Below are 24,900 nucleotides of genomic sequence, written 5' to 3'. Positions count from 1 at the left end.
AAATTTGTATGGGCAGGCAGACGCTCCAGAATTTCGCTGTTGAAATTGTATCTACCAAAGGCGGAGGGCGGAGTGGGCTTTCCAAATATCAGGCTTTTTAACTTGGCCTGTGTGACCAGGCATGTTGTGGATTGGCTTAGAGATACTTCACATTACTCCAATTTGTCCCTTGAGAGTGCTATGTCTCATCCATGGAATTTGTCTGCCTTGTTGCATTGTAAACTGGCCGCACTTCCACCATCCTTACGGCATAACTTAATAATCAGAGACACGGTAGTTGCGTGGAAGGTGATAAGACAAAAATTCAAACTTCCTTTCTGCTTCTCTCAATACCTTCCTATATGCGGAAATCCCCTGTTTCCTCAAGCACAGGAATATGGAGCATTTAGAACATGGAAAGAGAAAGGCCTGGTTTATTTTAAAGATCTCTTTGGACAAGACATGTCCAAATTACCCCTACCGGTTCTGCAAAGCAAATACAATATCCCTGGAGGGGCGCTCCATCCCCTGTACTATAATCAGGCGGTGTCTTATCTCAGATCATTGGTACATCAGTATGAAGGCCTCTCGGGTTTGAACGACTTCGACAGATTGTTGTCGTTGTCCCCTCCCAATATATCCAATTTATACGCCTATTTGCTGCCGTATTTTACCAAACCCCTAGCAGTTTCCAATGTAAAGCTATGGCAAAGAGATTTTCCTGACCCGGAAATTGTGGATGTAGTAATACAGGGTTATCTGACAGTCAGGAAATCTATTGTGAATGAGATATGGAGGGAATCGCAGTTTATGTTGATGCATAGAGCTTACAAAGTGTTTAGGCCCGCGCCATTAGGTGCGCAGCCTGGACAGTGGCATTTTCAATGTCCTAAATGCAATGACGTTAAGGCCTCTCTCTCACATCGCCTATGGTTCTGTCAAAATATTGAGCAGTTTTGGCGTCAGATTGTTGTGTTTGTGTCTGATGTAACTGGACATCTCATTCCCAACGCCCCTTCACTTCTTCTGTTCGGTTCATGGGAAAATACCAACCAGGAGGGAATGTCCCGTTCTTCACAACGTTGGACTAACGTTTGTTTGCTGGCGGCCAGAAGAATGATTATGCGCAATTGGACTCAATCTTTACCTCCCACATTGGACCAAGTTATTACCTCGTTGAAAGCCTTATTTCATACTGAGATGTTGGACGCCCGGATTCAGGGTGAGATCGTATAACTTGTTTCTGGCAACAATGGTACAAATTTAGCACGGGCACGGAAAGTACATCGATTCTGAACGAATTTCAATACTCTACGTGGTATATTACAAATATCACACTTTCTGCCACTACAAATGGTCGATGACTTTTGTATTTTTGTATTCTTCTATAAGTGTCCCCCCGCCCCCCCCGTTTTACCTTCCCTTTTTTTTGCTTTGTTCCCCCGTTGATCAATGTTCCTATGTTGTTTTTGTAAAATGATGAAAACTAATAAAAATTGGTTTGAAAAAAAAAAAAACCAAATAAAGAAGGAATGTTAAAACATTAGATTTACTTAAGGTTCAGTGGGCCAGTCTTTTGATCAAGGTACCCTGCCATTCAACATAGCCAGTCATTGGTGACCATTGGTCAATTTTGGACTCAAGGTCAGGAACTAAGAATACCGATTCCTGAACTGTGGTCGTTAAAAAAATAAAATAAAATAAACAATGACAGCAATTACTACTTCAGAGGAAAGTAGAAGACAAAACATACATACATACACGTGTGTGTGTTTGTTTACAAAACATATCTTATGTGGAAGTGCATAAAATTGTGCATATACTTTGATTTGTCTAAATACTACCAAAAGAAAATTGCATAAAAAAAAAAAAAAACTGTTTTTGGTTGATATTAAATGAATGAGATATGTTAAATTACACTACTGCAGCGGTAAAATGTAAATAATGTCCTGGTATGAAAAGGAAAGGTTCCTTAAAACCTAAAAAGGTTCTTGCTAAAAACGTATGCAGGTAGGGATGCGATTAACCTTCCCCAGTCTGTACCCTATTTGTAGGGGGTTACAGGACTGTGATATTGGGGCCGATTGATGTATTAAGGTAGCTGTATATAAAAATACATAACTGAATTAACGTTGTATTTCTACCTTCCTGAGCTGGAATGAATGGTTCCCAGAGACTTTATTATTAAAACTTTTTAATTAGCCAAAACTACTTAGGGAATAATAACAATATTTTAAATTGGGTACATTAAAACAGAACTACTTTTAGAAAAGGAAAAAAGAACAGAAATCTTGGGAAGTAAATTAAGTTGAATGGAAAATGAAGCACAATTCTCAGGCTCTCCTCTGATCTAAACAGCATTATATATATAACTAGCTTGTATTCTGCCGTCCAAAAAGAGATTTATGCATTGTGCTTGGTGATACTATCATTTACAGATGTGATCAGCTGACCTGGAAATAATAACATGAGGAGTGTATGGCCAAATATTATTTTACCTTGTGTCAATTTGGGTAGTTGTAAACAATACAGAAAACTTTTGAAATGAGGACACCAATATCATCAATTTCTTGTATTAGTATTGTGAATGACTCCTGCAAACTTCTACAGGGACATCACCATGGCATCCTGCACTTACAGTACATTATATGTCCAAGGACACCGGTGCCATGGTAAGTGATTTAAGGGTTTGAGGTTCGTGTATTGCTTCCTAATTTATGGTTAAAAAAAAAAACAAAAAAACAGCATTGTATTAGAAAGTCACTATTAAAAAAACAAATCTAATTTATTGATTATCACTCTGTTTACCCCCACCGCACAACAACAAAGTGCATACATATGCTTGTCTGTTTTTTTTTTGCATTCATTTGTGGTGCATTCACTGCAAAGTAATCACATACCTGTCCAGGTTCATCACCCAGCTTTTCACTGGACTGCACTGATTAACACAAGGTGATCAGGAACATGAAACCACAAAGGGATGTTTGTACTGTGGTCTGCTCTTCCTAACATATGGCTATTTACTAAGCATATTTGAACTGAAAATGCTGCCCAATCTACTGCCAAAATATTCTCTGAAGGAAACTTTTCTAGATAATTATGGCAGCTGTCACTACTGACGGCCTTCCAAAAAGACAAATTTTCATTGTAGGCATACGTGTATTCATACTGACTTGGAACTTATCTGAATTATCCAGACTGGTAGGGAGCACAAGAAAATACAAAGTAGGAGAGAAAGATAATGCCAGGCTCATTTTTTTTTTTTTTTTTTATATGCCTTAATCTTACCAATTTCTGAAAGAGGTGCCCAACAGTTGTCTTGTTGTCAAACTCCTGAACACAAGGATAAAGGTTGTCATAAAAGTCCTTGTGGATTTCATAGATATCTTGGACTTTGTAAAAAATGGCGTCTATTTGTTGCATGGTTAAAACAGGCTGTGACGTTGTGGCAGTGGCCTTTAGTGGCTTCATAGGCTGTAAAACAAAACAGAAATATGAATTTTAAAGATTGCGCTACATTCCATTTCACATATTTATACAAAATGCCAAAAAATGATTCTGTACCAGGAACTTTACTACTTCATGTTCCACAATGTGTGTGTGTGTGGGGGTAACGTGGTAGTGGAAGATGATGACCAGGTCATACACTCGTTGTACTTTTCCAGACTTCACACTTATATATAAGAAAACAGTAGCAGCTATGGAGCTTTGGTGAGCAGGGCAGCTAAATGACCATGTTGAGAAGCTGAAGAAAGTTTTTCATGCTTGGTGTGTCCCTTTAAACCCAAAATCACACTAATCTTAATATTTTTATTATTAAACAGGATTTATATAGCGCCAACATATTACGCAGCGCTGTACATTAAATAGCGATTGAAGCCAATGCCTTTTTACTACTGTGCATGCATGTGAAAAATCCTATTCATTCCAATGAGGCGATCTTCCACCATTTGGACAAACAGAAAAGACAACCAATCTATAAGAAACAATGAGATTTTCCTATTTAAGTGCAGAAGACGTGTACCAGCAGGGATAGTCTGCAGTAGTGGACATTGCAGCTCCTTGCAAGCTGAACAGCAGGAATTTAGGAAGAGCAGCCAGGTAAGTTAAAGACTTGCAAGACTAGAATTTAATGTTAGAGCAAAAGGATTATTCATTTAGAAGCATTTTGCTCCCCTAAGTTATTACAGTGTTTCTATAGAAATGGAAAAACCCAAACGCATCTATAGGTAGCAGGCAACAGTGCAGCTTATGTTCCCAGTTGTCAGTACAGATTGTATGATTGCAAATGGCAATTTACTTGTAGAACATTTACCTCAGGCAACACACTAAAGCTAGAACAAAAGCTTTTTTTTGTGCACATCTCAATGCATGGTAAAACACAACACATGAACAATAGAAACCATTCTTTTTTTTAGTATATACTTTTCAACAGGTTCTAAGACATAGAAGCTGATTTGCCTTGAAGTTAGTTTGTGAAACTGCTGCAAAGTACAAAAAAAAAAAAAAAAAAAAAAAGCGATGGTAGCTGCAGCTAAGACACGTTTTGCCAAAATGCAGAGAAAACTGGAATATACAATGGACAGATCACTTTTTTTGCATGCTTTAAGTGCTTTTAGAGCTCATTTATTACAACCTGACCTACAGCTGGCTGTTGCAAAAACTGATGGTTTTCAGCTAGATTGGGTAATTAACTCAGCTCCATGCCAGGAATAAGCCCAAACCCCCCACAGACAAGGCAGCACTAAGAGCTCTTCATTCACACATTCTACATTTCATAAACATAGATACCTGGGTGAACTGATCATACATATATATAGAAACATCAGCAGAAAAATTGCCTACGGGCAATTGGATTTTACCACCAAGAACCAGTTATTATTTGGGAATACAGGAATATGAAAAGTAGTCTAATAGAACAGGATAGGATTTTTATTTTACTTTAGGGACCCAACACTGATACATTAGCTGGAATGTAAAGGGGTCCAACTGCCTAATCTTAAACATTCCGAGAAATGGAAAACTGTGTACGAAGAATATCCAAAGCTACAAGTAGCTGTAGGATAGGTGCCTGGCATGGGGCTTACTTACAATATCACAAGACCCTGACTCATGCTGACCACCCCAGGTAATACCCAAATGCCATGCTAATCCTCTATAATTGAAAGAACTAAAGACTACTAAATAGAAGGGGAAGGTTGGGGTTAAAGGACTGGATGATCCTGGATGTCCTCAACATGAGTAGCAGTGAAAGTTTTCCACCTTCTAGTATGCAAGCTCCTCGGGGCAGGGTCCTCTCCTCCTCCTGTCTCCCTGTCTGTATCTGTCTGTTATTTGCAACCCATATTTATTGTACAGCCATGGATATAATGTTAGCGCTATATAAATCCTGTTTATTATTATTAATAATAATATTACGGCACGCTGGCTCAGTGGTTAGTACTTTGACCTTTGCAGCAGTAGGTCCCAGGTTCGTATCCTGGCTAACACACTATCTGCATGGAGTTTGCAGGTTCTCCCCAGGTTTGCGTAGGTTTTTTCCGGGGCGATCCGGTTTCCTCCCACATTCCCAAAAACATGCAGTTAGGTTGACTGGCTTCCCCCTAAAAATGTACCTTAGTCATATAAATTGTGAGCTACTTTGAGGGACAGTTGGTGACATGAATATGACCCTTGTAAAGCGCTGCATAATATGTTAGTGCTATATAAATACTGAGTAAAAATAATAATAAATAATACAGAGAACTATAAAACTGTGCACCAACGAAGGCTTGAGCTCAGCTTTACCTTCTTCTGCTTATAATTTTCTATTTGATAATTCTTCCAAAAAATGTCATAAATGTAGCTGAAACTTTATTTTTCATGATATCATCAGTTTTAGTTTAAGATGCAAATCAGCTTTCAGCAATTTTCTAATGTAGATTGGTAAATTAAAGATCACATTTTCTGCTTCAGGAAACAAACTTTTCTATTATCTATTACACTTCTCATCTGGTCTTCTGGGACCTTTTCCGTATTCACCCTGGTTCGATTGTTAAAATGCAGCATGCATGCAGAACAATGTTACATTTTTCACAGAAATTATATCTTTTGAAGCTCAGAAGCTCTTATGTTTTGCAGTATTTTTAGCCCTTATAAATTTCTAATTTGGTTTTGATTCACAAAAGACTAGCAGATTTGTTGGTACCCTCTGCTAGAGGGTGTGTTCAGCTTCAATGTGGTCTACAAACCCTTAAATATGCCTTTTAATTTATGGTTTATTTTTATCCAAGTAAAAAAAGGGATTAGGTAATCCACCCAGAAGTATAATTGTTCTGATTTTACCACACCAGTCATAGTACTTAGCAAGGCAACAGAAAACTAGGCAACATGCTGTGATTATTAAGGACCTAAACTGGTCACATATGCTACAATCTGATTGTAAAATGAGCATACAACCTTTTGTACAAGCTCTTTTACTACATACCAAAAAATATTCAGTATCAAAATAACCTATTTATTTTATGTCTGATCAGGTAGGCCATTTTTTTTATTGCATTGAGTTTTTTCTATTGCTGACAATGGAAGCACACAATTTGTGGGTCCTTTAGCTGTAAGACTGCACTCAATGACTTCTGTTCATGGCTAGATGATAAGAAGTGCATTGATGAATCAGAAGCACAGTTGGGAGTTAGAACTAGAAAGACATAACACATCTGGGGTGAATATCCCAAGAAATGAATCACACACATTAGCAATGCATTATGTTGAATTACAACAGAAATTTTAAAACTGGCCTTAACCTTAAAACAATTGCATCTGTTGTTATATGTTTGTGTGATTGCAGAGCATTTTATGTCAGAATATCCCAGGTTAATGAATTAATCACTGGGACTGTAACCATATCAAGCATGTGCCACATATGTATAATGGGGAATTTGTAAAAACAATGTCACATCTCATATGATGTGACAAATAGTGGAGGAGGTTGCAAATATTTTTTTTTTTTTCACTCTTGCAGTCTTCAGTATCAAAACCCATGGGAAGTTCTTTCATTCTATCAATTGATATGCATTATTTTAATAAAATAGCAGACTGCAATTCTAAACACTTTATTTAGAAATAATTCTTATTCCTATCAGTAAACAGTAATAAATAATGAAAATGGTTCTATAGATCAATTTAAATTGTGTGGTTGACTAAGTAGAGAGCCTCTCCAAAATGCATTCCACATAGACAAGAGTTGGAAGAAACCACGGGCGCTTGTTTGACAATGGACAAGACTGCTGGACTCCAATATTGTGACTACACCTTAGATCTGTGTTTCTGGACCTTTTTAACATGGAGGAATCCTTGAAAAAACTTTCGGGACTTAGGGAACCTCTGCTACAATGAATATATCCACAGCCCATAGTACATTAGTGTGGTGATCAGTAGGAAGAATGCCTCTTACATTGCTGGATGGGGTAGAATGTCACCCTTACAGATATCCAGAAGAAATCCCTAGCAATCCCTGGAGGATGTGGATTCCACAGAACAATGCTTGGGACCGCCTTAGATGAACTGCACCAAAGTGTAATTCTAAGCAAAGGACACAGAAGAAAGGCATTTAGAACTTTACTCCTACTCTTATGGACAATTGCGCTTATACACATGTAGGTGAATCACTTCTGTTCTCTTTTTAATTGGCGGGTTAACAACTACTATATCATAGGTTTTGTACCTGGTTTTACTCAGTTCCTGATCTTGCCTCATGCCATTAGAAGCTAGGGCTGTGTGAGCGCCAATCTAAACCCAGAGCATAAACATGCCCTAACAACCATGGAATATGGAAGAGCTATTTATAATTTGGGTCCAGGATATCCGTATTTATTCTCCAGTTTAGATAAACAAAGGCCACAATTACAAAGCTTAACTACTATCGTATACATACTTTTCCAACGTCTAAACATGTCTACAGAAATTTTCTTGGCATACAGCGAAGATCACTCACCTAACATTACCATTGGAATGAGAGGGGGCGACAGGGTTAGTGATTAGGTTTTGCTTGCGAGAATGATGTCAGTCTAACAGAGGATGAACCCTGGCAGGGGAGTGAAGTGTTACTATATGATCAGTATATTGTGGTTCCTCCGTTGTCGAATCATAAAATTAGGCTGGTCTATGAACATGGCTGTGTTGCTTTCCAGCAGATTTTTCTTTATTACAGAGCAAAAACTCATTGCACAGAGGACTGGCAAAGCAGAGTTAGAACATCTTCAATTAGTAAGAATATAACACATATGTATATCAACTTAGCTGTTTGTTTAAATATAGTGCTTCCTGAGAAAGAAAGGCAGATGTATGTAAATGTAAGGAAATCAGAGACGTCATACATCAAACACTCCACAAAAATTGATTAGCATTAGGGAGAGAGTGAGAAGCCCACACATTATTCTGAGATGCAGAAATAAAATAAATGTCATGCACAGCAACAAACAGTAACACTCCTCAGGACTGATCTCAGACATACATGTGATTCATTTGTCTCCAATTTCCTGCGTATACATGCTTACACTTCTTTGTAAATTAAACAGATTATCTCTGAGGTATGAAACACTAAAAATATAACATACTTTATAAAAGCAGAGAGACCGCTAATTCCAGCAGCTTGTTTAAGGAATACTGATATACAATTTCCAAAAAAGTGACCCGGTTGATACTACTGGATAATCTGTCCTATGTTTATGGACCGATGACCAAAAAAGTTGGAGCGAGGTGGCAGCAAAGTCAGAAGTAACCATCTTCATCCAGGTTTTAATTTTAAGTAATCCTGACCACACATTACCAACATTTCAGCAGTCATAATGAAGTAGTGCAGGGAACTGGGCTTGTTGTATTTGGTGGCATGCACCACAGATATATCCCCAAGGGTCAGGGTCCATTGCAAATAAAACTTGGGTGGTGTGAAAGATTGTTTACTTTTAAACTGAAACCTTTGGCATATATATATATATATTTATTTATTTTATTTTTTTTGAAAGCAGAGGCCCTGTATGAAAATATGCTAGTACACGATATTACAACTAATTTTTGTATTTTTGTGCACACAAATGCTAGGCTATCCCTAATATTCACAGTTTAACAATTTAGATCCAACTGTAAATGATATAACTAGAATTATTATAGTACATGTAATTGGGATTGAGCAGCTTGCAGTGCTTTTGACTTTAGAGCAGCATTGTTACCTTCATGTGGGCTAAGTTTGGAAACTAAATTGTAATGAGAAGAGTAGGAGCCATGGCTAACAGCCGTGCAGATGTTGACTTAAAAACCTATAGCTCCTCTATCTGGCTACACTTTAGCCTTCCCATTGCTTTTTAGGATTGAAAGCTCTGAATCTGAAATCCTCCCACTGTGACCTGCAGTGCCTGGGAGTGGGAACTTAATTTACATAGTAACTGGTGGGAATAACGATTCCTTGGTGGCTCACAAAGGCAAGGACATTGCCAGTCACTAAGCTGCCCCGGCCACTGAGCTGGTTCTAAATGATCATTTTCACTTTTTCCAGCAAGCAGACAGTAGACAGTATTGAACTGCTCAATACTACCCCAATTATTTCCTATGGATAGCAGAAATAAATAACACAGGTATGTAACACGGGTGTCACAACTTTGAGGAAGCTTTAACTGCACCACAACCTCCCTGCCCATATGAACTAGCACTTACATTTATTAGGTTACAGGACCAAAAACTGTACTGGTACAAACAGGTCTGGGTATGATGGTGGAGCATGCTGCCTAACTGGGTCTAATTGGGGGAAGGGGGGGGTGCATGTTTATTGCTAAACACATTTTAACCACAGAATTATAGACAATTATAAAAGTGCCTATGAGAGTACATGAAAAAGCCTTGACCTTTCTCTGCCTTCTCCTATGTCATGCTACTGCAATATTGCATTAGCGCTGCACTTTCCCCAACATATATACAAATATAAGCACCCCCATCTCTACCCTACTACCAGCATAAATGATGGTTCATAATCTACGGCACAGAGATTTATAAATAAAACATAAAGATCCATAACAAAAGAGGAGGAAAGCTACTTTACAAGCAAACCCTGACAGGAAAAATTTGAGTGTGGATAAAAGAACCCAGTACTTAGGAAGAAAACGGCAACATAATTTCCTAGAGTTCTCTACCTGTACAGATCTGGTCTATAACCAGTTAACACAAACACATTACACTGAACACCATGCTCACACTGTAGTGCATATCTTATATTTAAATAAGTGTTTCATATAAAGGAAAATACATAACACTAGTTTCTTTTAAAAGACATGAACACGTCAATTGTTTTAAAATGAGTTCCTCATTTTATTATTTTTAAAATTAAAATTATATTGATATAAATGCAAATGGGAAAGATGGGCACAGACATACTACTAGTGATGCTGCAGGAAGTTCCATCCGAGTATGTTGGTGTTGGACTGATATTATCCAAATGTAGGAAAAATAAAGCCATAGTATTCCCTTGATGCATCCTTACATCATAAAAAGAAAAGGTCCGGTCATGATATCTAGGAGGTGCATCAACGTAATAAAATTAGGAATACAAGTAGCCATAACATATAACCACATACAAGTCCATAAATCTTTGGACAGAGACAACTTTTTTTCTAATTTCGGTTCTGTACATTACCACAATTAATTTTAAATGAATCAACTCGGATGCAGTTGAACTGCAGACTTTCAGCTTTAATTCAGTGGGTTGAACAAAAAGATTGCATAAAAATATGAGGAACTAAAGCATTTTTTTACACAATCACTTCATTTCAGGGGCTCAAAAGTAATTGGACAAAATAAAAAGCTGAAAATAAAATGGTCATTTTAATACTTGGTTGAAAACCCTTTGCTGGCAATGACAGCCTGTAATCTCGAACTCATGAACATCACCAGATGCTGGGTTTCTTCCCTTTTAATAAATAATAAATGACTTGCAACTTGACTTGGGGGTTTTGTCCAGCGACCTGCAACTTGACTTCCAGCCAAAGGGGGCCAGGAGGAAGGCAGTGAGACTACTGTAACATGCGCCTTCCTCCCCCGCCTTCCCTGCATTCTAAGTCCACAACTTTCTCCTCTGACAGCTGAGGAGGGCGGGGAGGAAGGTGGTGTTACAGAAGCCTCACTGAGTTCGACTTGCAAATTACTTGATAAATGAAGTGACTTGACTTGGGACTCAACTTGGAAGAGTTCTTGGTGACTTGAGACTTGACTTAGGAATTGGTGCCCCTGACTTCGGCCTCGACTTGGACTTGAAGGGTGACGACTTAGTCCAACCTCTGCCAAATGGCCATGATCAATGGGTAAAATGCTATTAACCGGTTGGAGCATTCATTATAATTGGCTAATAGAGCAAAATGTTTGAAAGAAACAGTGGTATACATGACTATAAAATACATATGACCCCTAAAGCTTGCAGATCGTACTGGGGCTCTGTAGATTTGTTTGGGCTGCTATCTCAAAGACTTCCACATAACGCTGAAGGGGATATGGACTGATATCATTAATCTGGATCCTGATTCACTTACAATCCCTCAAGCTATTAGAAACTATTGGATACGTATTTATGGCAAACTGTTGTTAGCCAGAGAAGATATGATGATTTTTTAAATCACAAATTGTTAAAAAAAATAAATAAATAAAATTGATGAAGGAACAGGTTCATTCAGGTCATATTTGGACACCATATTAGTGTTTATTAATTTGCTCATTCTAATTTTGTAAAAAGTGAAGTATTTACAAAAAAAAAATCTTATTGTGGTACTAGATAAAATTTTACATGTGGGTAAACTCCCTGTCAGTTAGCACATTCTGAAAGAAACGGTTTGTGGATGCAGAAGGACCAGTTTACAAGTACTGCACCAGACGTTGAAAGTCCCTTCATTACAACATGGTTTTAAAAATAGACGTGACATCATATTGCATCTGGACAGACATGGGAGGGCAGACTTCAAACTTAGAACAATGGACACACAAATCCTGTACTGTACACGCTGACTTCTAATAACCCTTAAATGGCAATTTCACAGAATGAGATTTTTCTGATCTTTTAAGACAAAGATGACCAGAATAAAACTGCCTCAAGCAACCCATTTCAGTGTATATTGATGTAAACCTCACATTTGCTGGGCTTTGGGAACAATTTGGTTTTCAGAAGCAAATATTTCTTGATTTAGTTTTCTGCAACACTGAACATTCTGTCATACTAAATGACTGTGATTAGTAGTATACACATCAATGTACTTCTGTGGTTTCTATGCATTACAAGAGTAGTGAGTTATTTTGGTGCCCTGCATCACTGGGGATTTGGGTTTATGTTGCATCAGGCCACTATCTGCATGACATTTTTATATCCTCTTTATGTAGCTTCCAAGGTTCAGTTAATTTAATTGTTTCCTGGAAATAAACTGTTTAACACTTCAGTCAAGGGCCCCATTTAATGTCTTCCAAAGTGTGCCAAAATAATGGATGCTCTGATATTGGGAACCAAAGTCAGGGGCTGAGGTTTGGTAAATAATGTGAATAGTTCAATGTTCCCTCCGGTATCATATGGACAGCACAACAGCTGTAGGACAGAGCTGATGGACATTTCTAGTATGGTCTGTGAAGAAGATGGTAGCTGATGGACATTTCAAGTATGGTCTGTGCCACTTATCTATCCTCGCCCTTAGTTCCTTGTTCTATATACCAAAGAGGATGGGAATCATCCACAAATTAAACATCTGGCTGCACATCTGAACTCTAAAAATGACAGAAAAATAGAATCCCACAGAGACAGGATGCTTTAATTTACTCAAATGTAGTGACTAGATCAGAAGTGAAAGTTTCAGGCTAAATCAATGGCAGTAAGAAACATAACAAACCTGGATAGAAATCTAGTTTTGAAGGTTTAGCAAGGACATTTTGTGGGATGGTCCAAAATTCATGATCAGGCATTATAAATCTGTACTAATAGGAGAGCCGCTTTACATAGCATTTGTTTATTTACCCATCCATCATCTCCATTTCCAAGTTACCAAGGCCTTAGCAGAACACTACCTACTTTCCCAAGCTGCTTTGTCTTTAAAGCAGGACAAAAGTTTGTGATCTAACTGATTTAGGACTTTATTGCAGAAAGGGAGAGGCGATGTCCATCCTGCAAAAAGCATTCTTATCTGCCCGATTGTTCGCTGCAGCTGTCAAAAATGCTGAGCTATGATTGTTGATTGCTGGATACCCAGCATGTTATGGCTTCCCCTGTAGGCTGCAAACTGAATGTGGCACATGGGAGTTACATCATCCTAGCCCGGCCAATCAAGATGGCTAAAGATAGCGAGATGGAAAAATGGAAAGAAGAAGATGGTAGCACCCGCAACAGAACAGGCACAGCCAAGTATAACTAGGATTAGTTCTGCTTTAAGTGGATTTATAGGAACAATGGAGCACAAGTTTTTGACCAGCATACATCTCCTTAGACACTGAATGTACAATAAAGTTAGGCTTGCTCAGACAAGTGGTGGAAATAGCAATTCCTTGGTGGCTTACATAGGCATTGCCAGTCACTTGGCTGCCCCAGCCACTGTACTGGTTCTGAATGAACCATCATTTTACCATTGTACAGCAAGCAGGCATTAGATGGTATTGAACTGCTCATTACTACTCTATTTATTCCCTATGAATGGCAGCTACAAAAAAACACAGTGTGAGGGAGCTACAACTGCACCACAACCGCCCGGCCCATGTGAACCAGCACTAAGAAGTAATATTAGTTTACAGGGCTGGGATGCTGTGCCAGCCTACCTATGATGGTGGAGCATGCTGTCTAATGAAGTAATCAGTTGACCCCAAAATGAGCAAACGATGCATAAATGGAGGGGGTGGGGGGTACACGCATGTTTTGACAAGCATACATCTTACCTCCTAAACAAGCTTATTTTAAAGGGTGTTTGAGTTAACCCCAAAACACTATAGCAGCTTGAAGGGTGTCCATATATAGCAACATGGGGACTGTACAGTAGGTAGGTGTTTATGTCCCAAATTAATTTTTAAAGAGTTTTAGGGTATTATTCTATAACCCAAACTCAACTTTTCCAGAAGTGTAAATGTCCTATTTAGGACAGTTTAGTTTTGCCTTTTTAGAGCTGCCTTATCTCTGTTTCTAAGTAAATGTATCCTGGCAGATACTATTAATATAAATTCTTCCGGTATTAATTCATTGCATTCATTGTAAAAGGCACAGAACCAAAATTAGCAGCAAAACTGACAAAGAAAACACTTGTAACAGACATATGATTAGCGTACAAGTGCTGCTTTTAAATATAAAGGTAACAATTTAGAGCTTGCACAATATATGTTACCATTTTACTTGGAACTTGGTTGGATTATTGCTTTTCCCTAATCGCAGAAATGTATATAGCAGTCACATGACAGTATTGTTTTTGCAATTTAGACAGATTTAACGCTATTACACAGCTGCCTTCACAATCAGTGCAGTGCTCAGATCTGCCCACTCCGGCACATCGCCATGGCAACTAGCAGCCATATATATAATGAAAAGCAACAAAAAAACAAACAAACTCTAAAATGATCAAAAAAAAAACACTTTTATGGAGCAATTCTAAGTACATAAATAAAATGGTTTTAGTTTTCTATATTCTCCTAACTGCAAGGGGTGTTTGTTACACTCCTCCTCCCTCTATCTATTCTAGAAAAATAGCATCAAATCATAACTAAAAAAAAGGCTCAGACATCATGATCCAGATATACAATATAAGTTACGGAGCAAATGCACAAAGTATGTATGGGTAGTGGGTACCGGGCAGCATTACCTGCTCAAGGTTTTAATTATTCCAAATAAGAGCATACAGATAAATGACCACATACACAATTGAATGTGACCTCATTATTAACATGAAAGTTTGCTCTTGTTAAAAAACACACTGTAGTTACCCAATAAAGGTAACTGTCCACTCCATTGACTGAAGGTACAATAAAAGTAACAACAAAAACTACCCCTGGAGTTATAAACAATTATTATAGTCATCCATGCCATCTCCAGTCCTGCACCCAGTTTTTATTATGATTTTGTTACTAGAATGGCTCAGGTATTTATAACTTTCCATTGCACTGGCCCCCTTGTAACTCCAAGTTTGTGCCACCAGAAGTGAGGATCAAGTCCCCTGATGTCCTTTTATCTCCTTCTGTCCTTACAAAATACATAGGACCATTATAGGACCACTATAGGACCATTTTAAAGGACACTTTTATAAGAGAAATACAAGGCCTGCTGCAAATACCTCCCAGTTTGTCCTTGGCCTCAATACAAATCCAGTTAGAAAATACATCCAGTGAAATCCAAATGCCTAACCCTACACTTGTATTGATCAATACCTTAGAAATTGTCATGGCTAGTGGATCAGAAAGACACCAGATAGTACTTATTATTGGAGAAAGGCAATGGCCATATTGTTCTTCCTGAGGTTTTTTTGTAGGGTGGTCCCCACACCTAGATGTGTTCAGCTACTACCAGCTTCTGCAGGGTTGTGTTTGTGGCTTGGTGCTCTGGAATTGAGATTTCTAGAAGAATGTATACAAGGAAGGAGTGATAAGACCACCATGGCCCTTCTGTATACGCTTTACTTCCACCTTAAGAAATGTCTATGAAGAACACGGTATCACCACTCTGTAATTTGCTTCTTTTTTCTTCATATGAAAGCTACATAGACATGTACTAAGTAATTTGTATGCTGATGACCCAAAACAAACGTGAAAGGGGGTCCTGGCTCTTTTATGAGGTGGAAGTATCTCCTAGTGCACAAATCATACTGGTAAAAAAATCTGGATTTTTCTTTTTTTTAACTATCTGATGAGCCACCATTAAAAGTAAGATAATAAATGTGAGATTCAGACAGAAAATGCACTGTGAGGCATAATACAGACTAACAAAACCACTGCAAAATTTGTGCTCAAATCACCAAACCAAATGATATTGTAAATGGTAACCAACTAATCATAAATTTTAAAAGACTGCACATACACACTAGATTCTTCCCAGGGATAAATGATCGGAATTACGAGTAAATGTACCATGGCTTCAACTTCTATGCATAGAAGATCAGAACTCCAAATATTAATTTTAACGGATTGAAAATCAGTAGTGAACATGTGCTCTAGTTTACTAGTGCTAAGACATTGTGGCATTACCACTTTCCACAGGGTTAACAAGAACACACTTACAGAATAGCAGAGAGTCTGATAGGGATGGATAGATCTCACAACTGGCTAAACAGACCTAAAACTTGCTATATATTACAGATTATCCATGTCCTCTGTGTTAAACCATTTGGCTGAAGAGCAGCTTAAAGGTAAAACGGACATTCTGCATGTAGTACTGTTTCCTGGATAACAATATATTTTCACTGATTGGCATTGCTTCTTTTCTGGCTTTGATATATTAATAGGACAGCTAGGTGTTGAATTTTCAATTCCCTTTCTTGGAAGATGTCATCATGTGTCTTTTGTGTGATGAGGAAGTGTAGAAACCAGAACGAAACCACCAAAGGAAAAAACATCAAGAACCCAAAGGTGCCATGTGCAATACAGAATAATGGTAAAAAAACAAAGAAGAGGTGCACAAAAAAACAAAACCCGTTCAGCAACCTCCACTCAAACCATGAATAAATGGTACAAACATAATCAGCATGCCCAATAAAATGCTTTTGAATTGTGAATAAAGGAGTGTGTGTGTGCCAAATCACATAAAGATGCCTTTGTCCCAGTTTCTGTTTTTTTTTTTGGAACATGTAGTGAAAGGTGCTAGTGTTTTTAGCAATGTCATCTGTTATCACCTTCATGTAAATTTACGTAGTTACAGAAAATCTTACATTTTAAAGATGAATATGCTACAAAATCCAGTGGCTTATCTGAAATATCTGCTTCCTTTGGCAAATCTATTTTTAAAAAGGCAAAGTTTGCCATTACTGACCTTCACAGCTAAAAATACTAGTTTGCTGACTTTTATACTGACCCTCTGTTTTCTATATTGTACCGTTTTCCAGGTTGTTTCCCAGAGACAAAGAAAGTACTAAAGCCAAGGATAGCCTGGCAACTTTTCTTTCGAAAACTGTAGGATTTAATATTGTTCCAAAAGCTGGTAAAGTTCCACCTGATAGGACATGTCAAGCACAATGGACTATTTTTGTAAGCATACAGCTCATGCTAGCCATAGATAGGCAAATGTTTATCAATAAATGTGTGGGATGACAAACTTGTCATCAGTACCTCCAGGGATCTGCTGTAAATTTTGGTAAATTTTATTAAAAAAGCAAATCAAATTTGAGTATAAATTTGTCTGTTAATTGCTTGGCCTAGTGCTGCTGGGCAAAGGGGTTAAATGTTGTCCTCTTTACATACAAAAGATCTTGAGTATTTAGGTCTCCTTACTGTCTGATTTTTTTGTCCAGGTGCTAAACATTTCAGCTGTTCTCTTTGCGATTAAATATTAGTTAGCACTATCTTAACAAAAACCCAGTGAGTCTGCGCCCTGTACTACAACATGACATAAGTCCCCACTGCCAGAGAGATCTGTAAGATACAATATTTATGTCAAGAGTTTCTGATGGATGATATCTGCCCAATGTATATATTCAGTCCATTCATCATTCCAATGGATACTGATGGGGCACAGCAGTAACTCTCAGCATACTGGCATCATATGTCAGATAGCTGCTTAGTGTATGACCATCTTTCAACCTTTGTATTAGTTTAATTTATACCCAGGGCCAGATTTACCAGTAGTGACGCTAGGCCTTTGTGCTCATGGGTGAAATACAGTTTTGCCCAGAACATTTTTTTTCATGTCATTATTCATCCCATAAAGACTAATATTGTGCAATATTGTGAGATGAACAAAGACAACTGAAAGTGGTAAAAACACAGCACAGATTGTATTACTACACACTGTAATGATGGAAATCTGGCCCTGTCCATACTTATGTTTAAAACATCCTAAACAAGTTAATATAAATTAGTTTTGGCTAAATACACATATTACACACTCACCAAAAGCAGGGCTTCCAGTTGGTTTATATAGATCTCCTCACTTGCTAGAACACCAGACAGGACAAGTTTTCTCATTAACAGCCCTTTATCTGATTCACTTTCCCCCTGTTAAAAAGACACAAAAGCAGTAAAACTTAATATGACTGGTAAATAACAATGGGAAATGTAAACACATAAATACATTACACCAATAAAAGACAGGGCAGTGGCACACACAACCTATCATTTCAACTCTTGACTCCTCAGTTTATGGTATGTAAGACTCCAACTCTTTTATTCATTGTGAGTTATTTTTTGCTATCTGCACATCATTAGGCATCTTTCTATTCACTTCATATTTTAAAGAAACAATAGGCAATGAGAGGCAATCTCAAAAGTGAACAATACTTTCATCTCAGAGAGGTCCCCCATTGTAGAATTTCCCACACCAACTGATCTGATGACAACTCCACATGTTCTATTTTATATTTATTACTGTTATTGATTTAAAGTATACATTAATAATATTTAAAATATAAAATAATTAAACTTAAATAACTCATTTATGGCAATGCATGGAAAATAAGCAGAATGCACATCATGTACAGAAAGAAATATTTCATGAATGAACTGGAGTTGTTGTATGTCTATTGTCATAAAAGTGTTTTTTTATCTGTCCATTTACTTACATGCACCACAATTATAAATGTAAAAGCCTTAAACCAATATCAGTTTTTACCATGTGACTAAATCCTGGAGATTTCTGCCTAAACAACTCATGGAAGTGATCCTAGAAAGAGGAGCAAATGAAAAACCTCCATTTAATGAGGAGATCAGCACCAAAGCTTTGACATTTGGCCACGTGATTTGATTCTGCGGGGTTTGAAACTAAAAGAAATTGGTATAGATGATATAGGGACATAAACACTAACTTTACAGTATATATCCTGCAACTCTCTGTTCACAGCTTCCTAGACAAGTAATTTCTTTTCAGGGATTATTAGGGTAACACACGTTATCTATCAGCAGGATTCCTCCAAAGGGCCTGTATTGATGTCTTCATGAGCTATGGGCGATGAAATACATTTCAGATGCTTCTGATATCATTCAAAATGTACTGAGAGGCACATTTTTTTTCTGCATTGACCTTCTTCTGTTGTGCATTTGAGCTTCTTTAGTTTTGGTTTCCATTTCCATAGATATGTATAAAAATGCAACAACCCCTTATCAATGCCCAATGACACTGGTCCTTAATTTACAACTAAAGACTTCGGTATGACAGTCTAAATAAGTGTCAAATCTCGTTACTATATATATGATGCGCAAGCCTTTTAAACTAATCAAAACAAAAATATTTTTAAATACTAAATTGAATTCTTCAAGTGTCTCACATGTCCCCCCTCAGAGAAATTGCTGCACACTGGGAGGGGTTTGGTGGCAATGTTGCCAATCCAGAAAGCAGTGAACAGGAGTGTGGCCAGGTAATGACTGACAAGCTAAAGGTCCGTAAATCAGCAGACAAAATGTTCACAGCTATGCCCTATGCAATGTTTTTTAATGTAGTGCAAAGCCTATGTAAGAGTAACAGTTCAAGAGCAGCGCAGCATAGTTGTCTCTCTGTTACCAGTTGGACTTCACTGGCACATTTAACAGGTTTTTTAAGGACTTTTTCAGTGGAACTAAGAAAAAAAAATAGGTGCAGATGTACTGACGATTAACGGGAACGAGCACATTTTTGTAATAGGATGTCACACAGTTCTACTTTATGATACTTTTGTTTTATAACACAGGGAACCGGTGTAATATAAATCCTAACCCTTTTGTAATCTTGTAATTTATATGTCACAGGTGTGTACAATCGGCTGATGTGAAAGGAGCAGTGCACAATTTGCACACGACCACATGTGGATGAGTAACTGTAGTAAATCAATGCAGGCCAACAATGCATGAGGCACACATGTGACACATTCATGTTTATGAATCGGCTGTAATCAATGTCCTATTAATAGAAAGGTTCCACACAGTAACATAACAATCATTAAGCAAGCAACCTATGATTAGGTGTATTTTACCCTGAGGATAAACAGTTCCAAGAACAAAGAAAACAGGAGCCCATCAGGTACATTATAATTTGTTCTACCTTCCCCATTCTGGGCATAGTTGTAAATACCATATTTACCAGGGTTATACCTCAGAATAATGAGAGTGGATGTATTAAACACAGAACCTATGCAATACTGAGATACCAAAGCAAAAAAAATATTCTTGTATCTAGGTGTACATTAGTGGGAAAAGAAGTGAGGCAATCAAACAAAAAATTAGATTTCTGGGTGCGTTCAGTCTACTTGTAATGTATGAAACGCCTCTAAGTACAAGAAAGCAACATTTATATCTCTCCCTTAGCTCCATCAGGTATACAAGTATGATACAACTGTAAATAAACACAACATATGTAAAGAATCAGACAGCCATGGTCAGTACAAAGAATTAGCCTAACTAGCTTAATACTAATCTGTTCAGTTTGCTCCAAGATGGTACATTTCTTCTTGGCAAACCAGACAAGAACATTTACTGTCAACACACAATTACAACATGGTAGCCAAACAGATCATCAACATGCCAATGAACAGGCAGATCAGCCAAGCAGAACTTTATAATGTTTGTTGCCATACAGGAAAGTTGCAGTCTTTCCTGAAAACCATTTATTGTTCCTGCTTTGGTACACGTAATGCTGGAAAATACAAATTAACTTCAGACATTAACTGCACAAACACAGAAGAGTTTGTCCTATATACATTATCTAAGGGCTTTATTAAAAAAAAAAAGTGACCTGATACACCAAGCCATAAACCCTGGAATTTTCTTTAACTGCAATTTAAATTTCTCATTGCTGGCACATAATGAAAGTTATACCTTTACGAATTTAGAGATGTTGTTACTGCAATTTAGATAAACAAAACTAAAGCGCTAGAATAAAAATTTAGCCAGTAAAAAAAAAAAAGAACCATTAGTAGGAGAAATTCTGAATTTGATTGTTCGAATGGGAAAACAGATCATTGATACCCTCATGAATAAAGCCCAAAGTGCACTTGTGAAGTACCTAAACAACCAATCAGATTTCTCTGTTAATTCCAAAACACACAAAAAAACTACTGGTTGTTACAACATCTGTACTGTTATAATTTGATCAATGAAGCCAATGGTTTGCCAATCCCATTGGTCCCCATTGCTGAAACATTACTACAAATAGTGAAGTGAATGTACCAAATACTGGATTTATAGGACTACAAAGGCTTTTGATCATCAGATGTTCAAAATTCAAGGTCTTGTCTGTGTAATGTACCCCTGGTTGTTTTCTATGTCATTGTTCTTTGGTAAGAAAAAGTGCTTTTCAATAGAACCACAATAGTATTACCAACAATAAGGTGACTCCCGTATTATATAATCGTACAATGTCTGGGTTTTTGGCCCACATGTTGCACTGCCAGGTACTATACAGCAAATCGACTATCTGAAAAATTGTTCTTCGGAATTCTGAATTCAGAGAATGCTGGCAAAGCTTCACTGGGAATGTGAATTTTTTCCATGTTAAGGATCTTAAAACTCACTAGAAACAAAGCAATGTGCCTACTCATAATGAAATTAAAACCTATTACGTGCCAAAACCCATTTTTGTAGTTGGCAAGCGAGCCCTGCGTGCTCTCTGAGAATTTTAATGCTGTTTTTCGGGATGGAGTATACAAAGTGAATCTGTTTTCCAAATGCCGTTCTTTTGTTTCTTGAAAAAAGTTTTTTTTCCAGTAATAAAAAAATAATAATAATATTCAGTATGTCCAAATCTGTAAAGTGCACTTGCAATGAACCTAAAGTGGACTTTTCAGTAATTTACTTGTCTGTATGAATAAGTTTGTGAAATGTGTGATCTAAGACAGTGGTCGCCAACCTTTTCGGACCCACGAACCATTAAATTTATTAGCTCCAGACCGCTCATGCGCGGGGAACTGTGTGTCACTCAAAGGGTAAGGGTAAGCTTCCCCTTTAGTGACGCCATGACACCAGAACCCGCCCACTCCCACAAAATTGCTGAACAAAGATGGTGACGGCAAGTGGGAATTTTTTTTTAATTTCAATTATACTTGATATTCTGCATGTTCAGGAGTTATGTCATCCCAGCTCGTCCAATCAAGAATGCCAGCAATCAGGAAAGACAAGAAAAAGATGGTGGCGAATGTGTGAAAGTATTTTACAAAATTGCAATCAGGCAGGTTATGTTTATTTTATTGCAGATGGAACATTTCCTGCGCCTTCTGAAATAACGAACCTGCCTGGTCACAATTTTTGTTTTTTAATTCCTTCTTGAGGATCTGTGATTACCATACTAATACTAGAACTGAAGTTTTGCTTGAAGTATGCCTTGATGAACTTCAGAACTATTTTTCTTACCTTTGTTGAGTGACAATGTATTTTAAAGCTCAGTTGAAGTTTGGCACCTTTATATTTTTTTAGCTGTATAATTAAGTTATGTTATAATTTGTGACCGATTATTACTTGACAATGCCCCCATGCCCCAGGCGCCCCCCCTCCCCTAAACCAAAGCTGCTGCTCCCTTTCTTCCACCATATACAGCACAAGCAAGCCTGGCTTGAAAGCCCCAAATGACACTTTCCAGTACCTGCAGATTGAAGCACTGGTACTTATAAGCTACAACTATTACACCATGCACCCCTAAGCTATTCTCCATATGGGAGGGAAACATTGGTCTTTTATAAAAGGGGTGAGGGGGGACCTAACCACCCATAAATACCTCTGAAATCAGTTCTGTTACTGAATGCTGTTCACTAATGGCACTGGGTCTTGTTCTGGTGCCTATAGGATTACACGGTCATACTTGCACAGTCATGCACAGAAAAGTAGAAGTATATCTGAAAAAAAGGAAATTGACTAAATAACTGTTTCTGCGATTTCATTTAGGTTTAAGTGTTATGTGTCTGCTGTCTAACTTTTCTGTTGCTTCCAAGTGTCATGTTATCCCAAGCAGCCAATAAAGGTAAGGGTGTGGAACAAGGCATGCCATGCCTCTGCCAGTCTTAGCAAAACCCAGGGAAGCAGTAACTACCATGTGCAGGAAACCAAACCCCACCCGAGTCATGTTTTACCTTGTACACCAACAGCATTCACAGTAATTAGTAATCATTTGTTGTTGCTTACAGGGAAAACTGCATCATTCAGTCTGAAGCTTCTAACAAGCTGTTGGGACAAGTTGTTCTTTGAAACTAAATTTTATTTTTTATGGACACATGAAGAATTTCCCTACAGAAAGAATCTAAGAATTCTGTCACTAATGAGGATAGAACGTAGAACGAGATGGCTGTGCTAGTAATTGTGACGGCACCATGCCAGAACGCTCCCCTCTGTGCTCTGAATGGAGAAGAAGCATTTCCATAAGCTTTGCATGAGTCTAACATGAAAAGCTTCAGGCTGACAGGATGATTTATAACTCTTATCAGAACTTGCACAGTTCCAGACTGTTTGCCTAGCTACCTGGTGGAGGGAAGGTGAACACAGATAAAGGCTTTGGTTTAAGGTCTGTCACAGTCTGGATTGTTTTCTCTGAGAATCAGCTGCTAATTTATTTATTAGGTGGAATCTGCCTTTAGAAGTTTTAAAGAAACAAAAAGGTTTATTATTTAAACACAACAATAGGATAAGCTAATGTAAAGCCACAGAGGTTGAGTGGTGTGCTAGCTCTTTGAAATAGAGTAGCTGCAATCTTCATGCAATGACTTGTAACTCAGAAGGCTTCACATGTGGTCTCCAAAACATTTCCTCAAATAAATTGTGCAGTAAAGCTATATAGTGTGTGGTCATCATTAACAAAAACGTCTCTGCCTCTCCAAACCAGAGATCTGCACTGCTCTCTAAGCAGCCAGTATAGTTGTCAGCTCATAGAACATAAGATAAATTTGATAACTCCTTTGGTGCAGTGTTAGGCTTAGTTCGGAATGGCCATGACGTTGCTGTGCGGTTACAGATTCTTTGTACCAGTAAACCACGGCTCTGGGGAGAGACAAGTAGCTTTTATGCGGCAGCCCCATATAAAATGAAAAGAGGCAGAAAGGAACGGTACTAGTACCACTCATTGCCGCCAGCTGTTAAATGTGCAGATGCTGTTGGTGCCAACCAGTGCTGCCGTGCAAGTGATCAAGCAGCTGCCAAGGTGCCAGAAATCCATAGTAGCACAGAATCACTTTATCCCGAGGAAGATCTGAACCTGCAAGCAAAAACCTACCCGCTAATATTTATACCCAAATGGAGATAATAAAACTGCAAACGATACAAGCCTATTTGGGCGCCTCCTCTAAATATTTAATCTGTTTGTCTTCCTTGGGTCCTTCTTCCTTTTATGCTAATGACATTTATACAATAAACTTTTAGGTTTTCATGACATACTTTATTGTTAAACCGGTGCCAATGTGTTTCTAATGTCACTGTGTTTCTAACCGTCATGTAGAAATATCATTGCTGCTGGAAGTGGCTAACATGGTGCCATACATAGCTTCCTGAAAACATTAAATCAGGCCGCCCTAGGTAGCACCTTCAGTACAGTACTATATCTGAGCAAGATTGAAAAGGTAAAGCTGGCAATTCCGCTTAAAATAAATTAATCTGCAGGTATAAAGTGCAGGTACCTGGAGGCGTACATAACAGAAGCGGTTTTAAGGTCAGGCCTTTCTGAATGGCAACGCTCTAAAACCTGGGGTAGTGTTGAAGTTTGCCCTTGGCACCTTACTGGCCTATTACTATGACTGGCTACCTTACTGCCCTAAACACAAATATATAAGTGACAGAGTGGCTGTAAAGCAGGATGGGCAGGGCCACATG

At 37.9% G+C, this 24,900-nt stretch overlaps 1 protein-coding gene across 1 annotated transcript in view; it reads right to left on the bottom strand.

Moving 5' to 3' along the window:
* Positions 1-24,900, bottom strand: part of ABR (ABR activator of RhoGEF and GTPase) — a 243,946-nt gene that overhangs the window by 95,915 nt on the left and 123,131 nt on the right. The window contains exons 3-4 of the mRNA XM_072417685.1: positions 18,040-18,144; positions 3,268-3,453 (exon numbers count right to left, since the gene is read on the bottom strand). Coding sequence (XP_072273786.1) covers positions 3,268-3,453; positions 18,040-18,144 — 291 coding nt within the window. The remainder of the gene's footprint in view (positions 1-3,267; positions 3,454-18,039; positions 18,145-24,900) is intronic.

The sequence above is a fragment of the Pyxicephalus adspersus genome, chromosome 1 (genome assembly GCF_032062135.1).
Source record: "Pyxicephalus adspersus chromosome 1, UCB_Pads_2.0, whole genome shotgun sequence".
Taxonomy (NCBI): Eukaryota; Metazoa; Chordata; class Amphibia; order Anura; family Pyxicephalidae; genus Pyxicephalus; species Pyxicephalus adspersus.
Note: the sequence above shows the minus strand (reverse complement) of the source record. Positions and strands in the feature narration are given on the sequence as shown.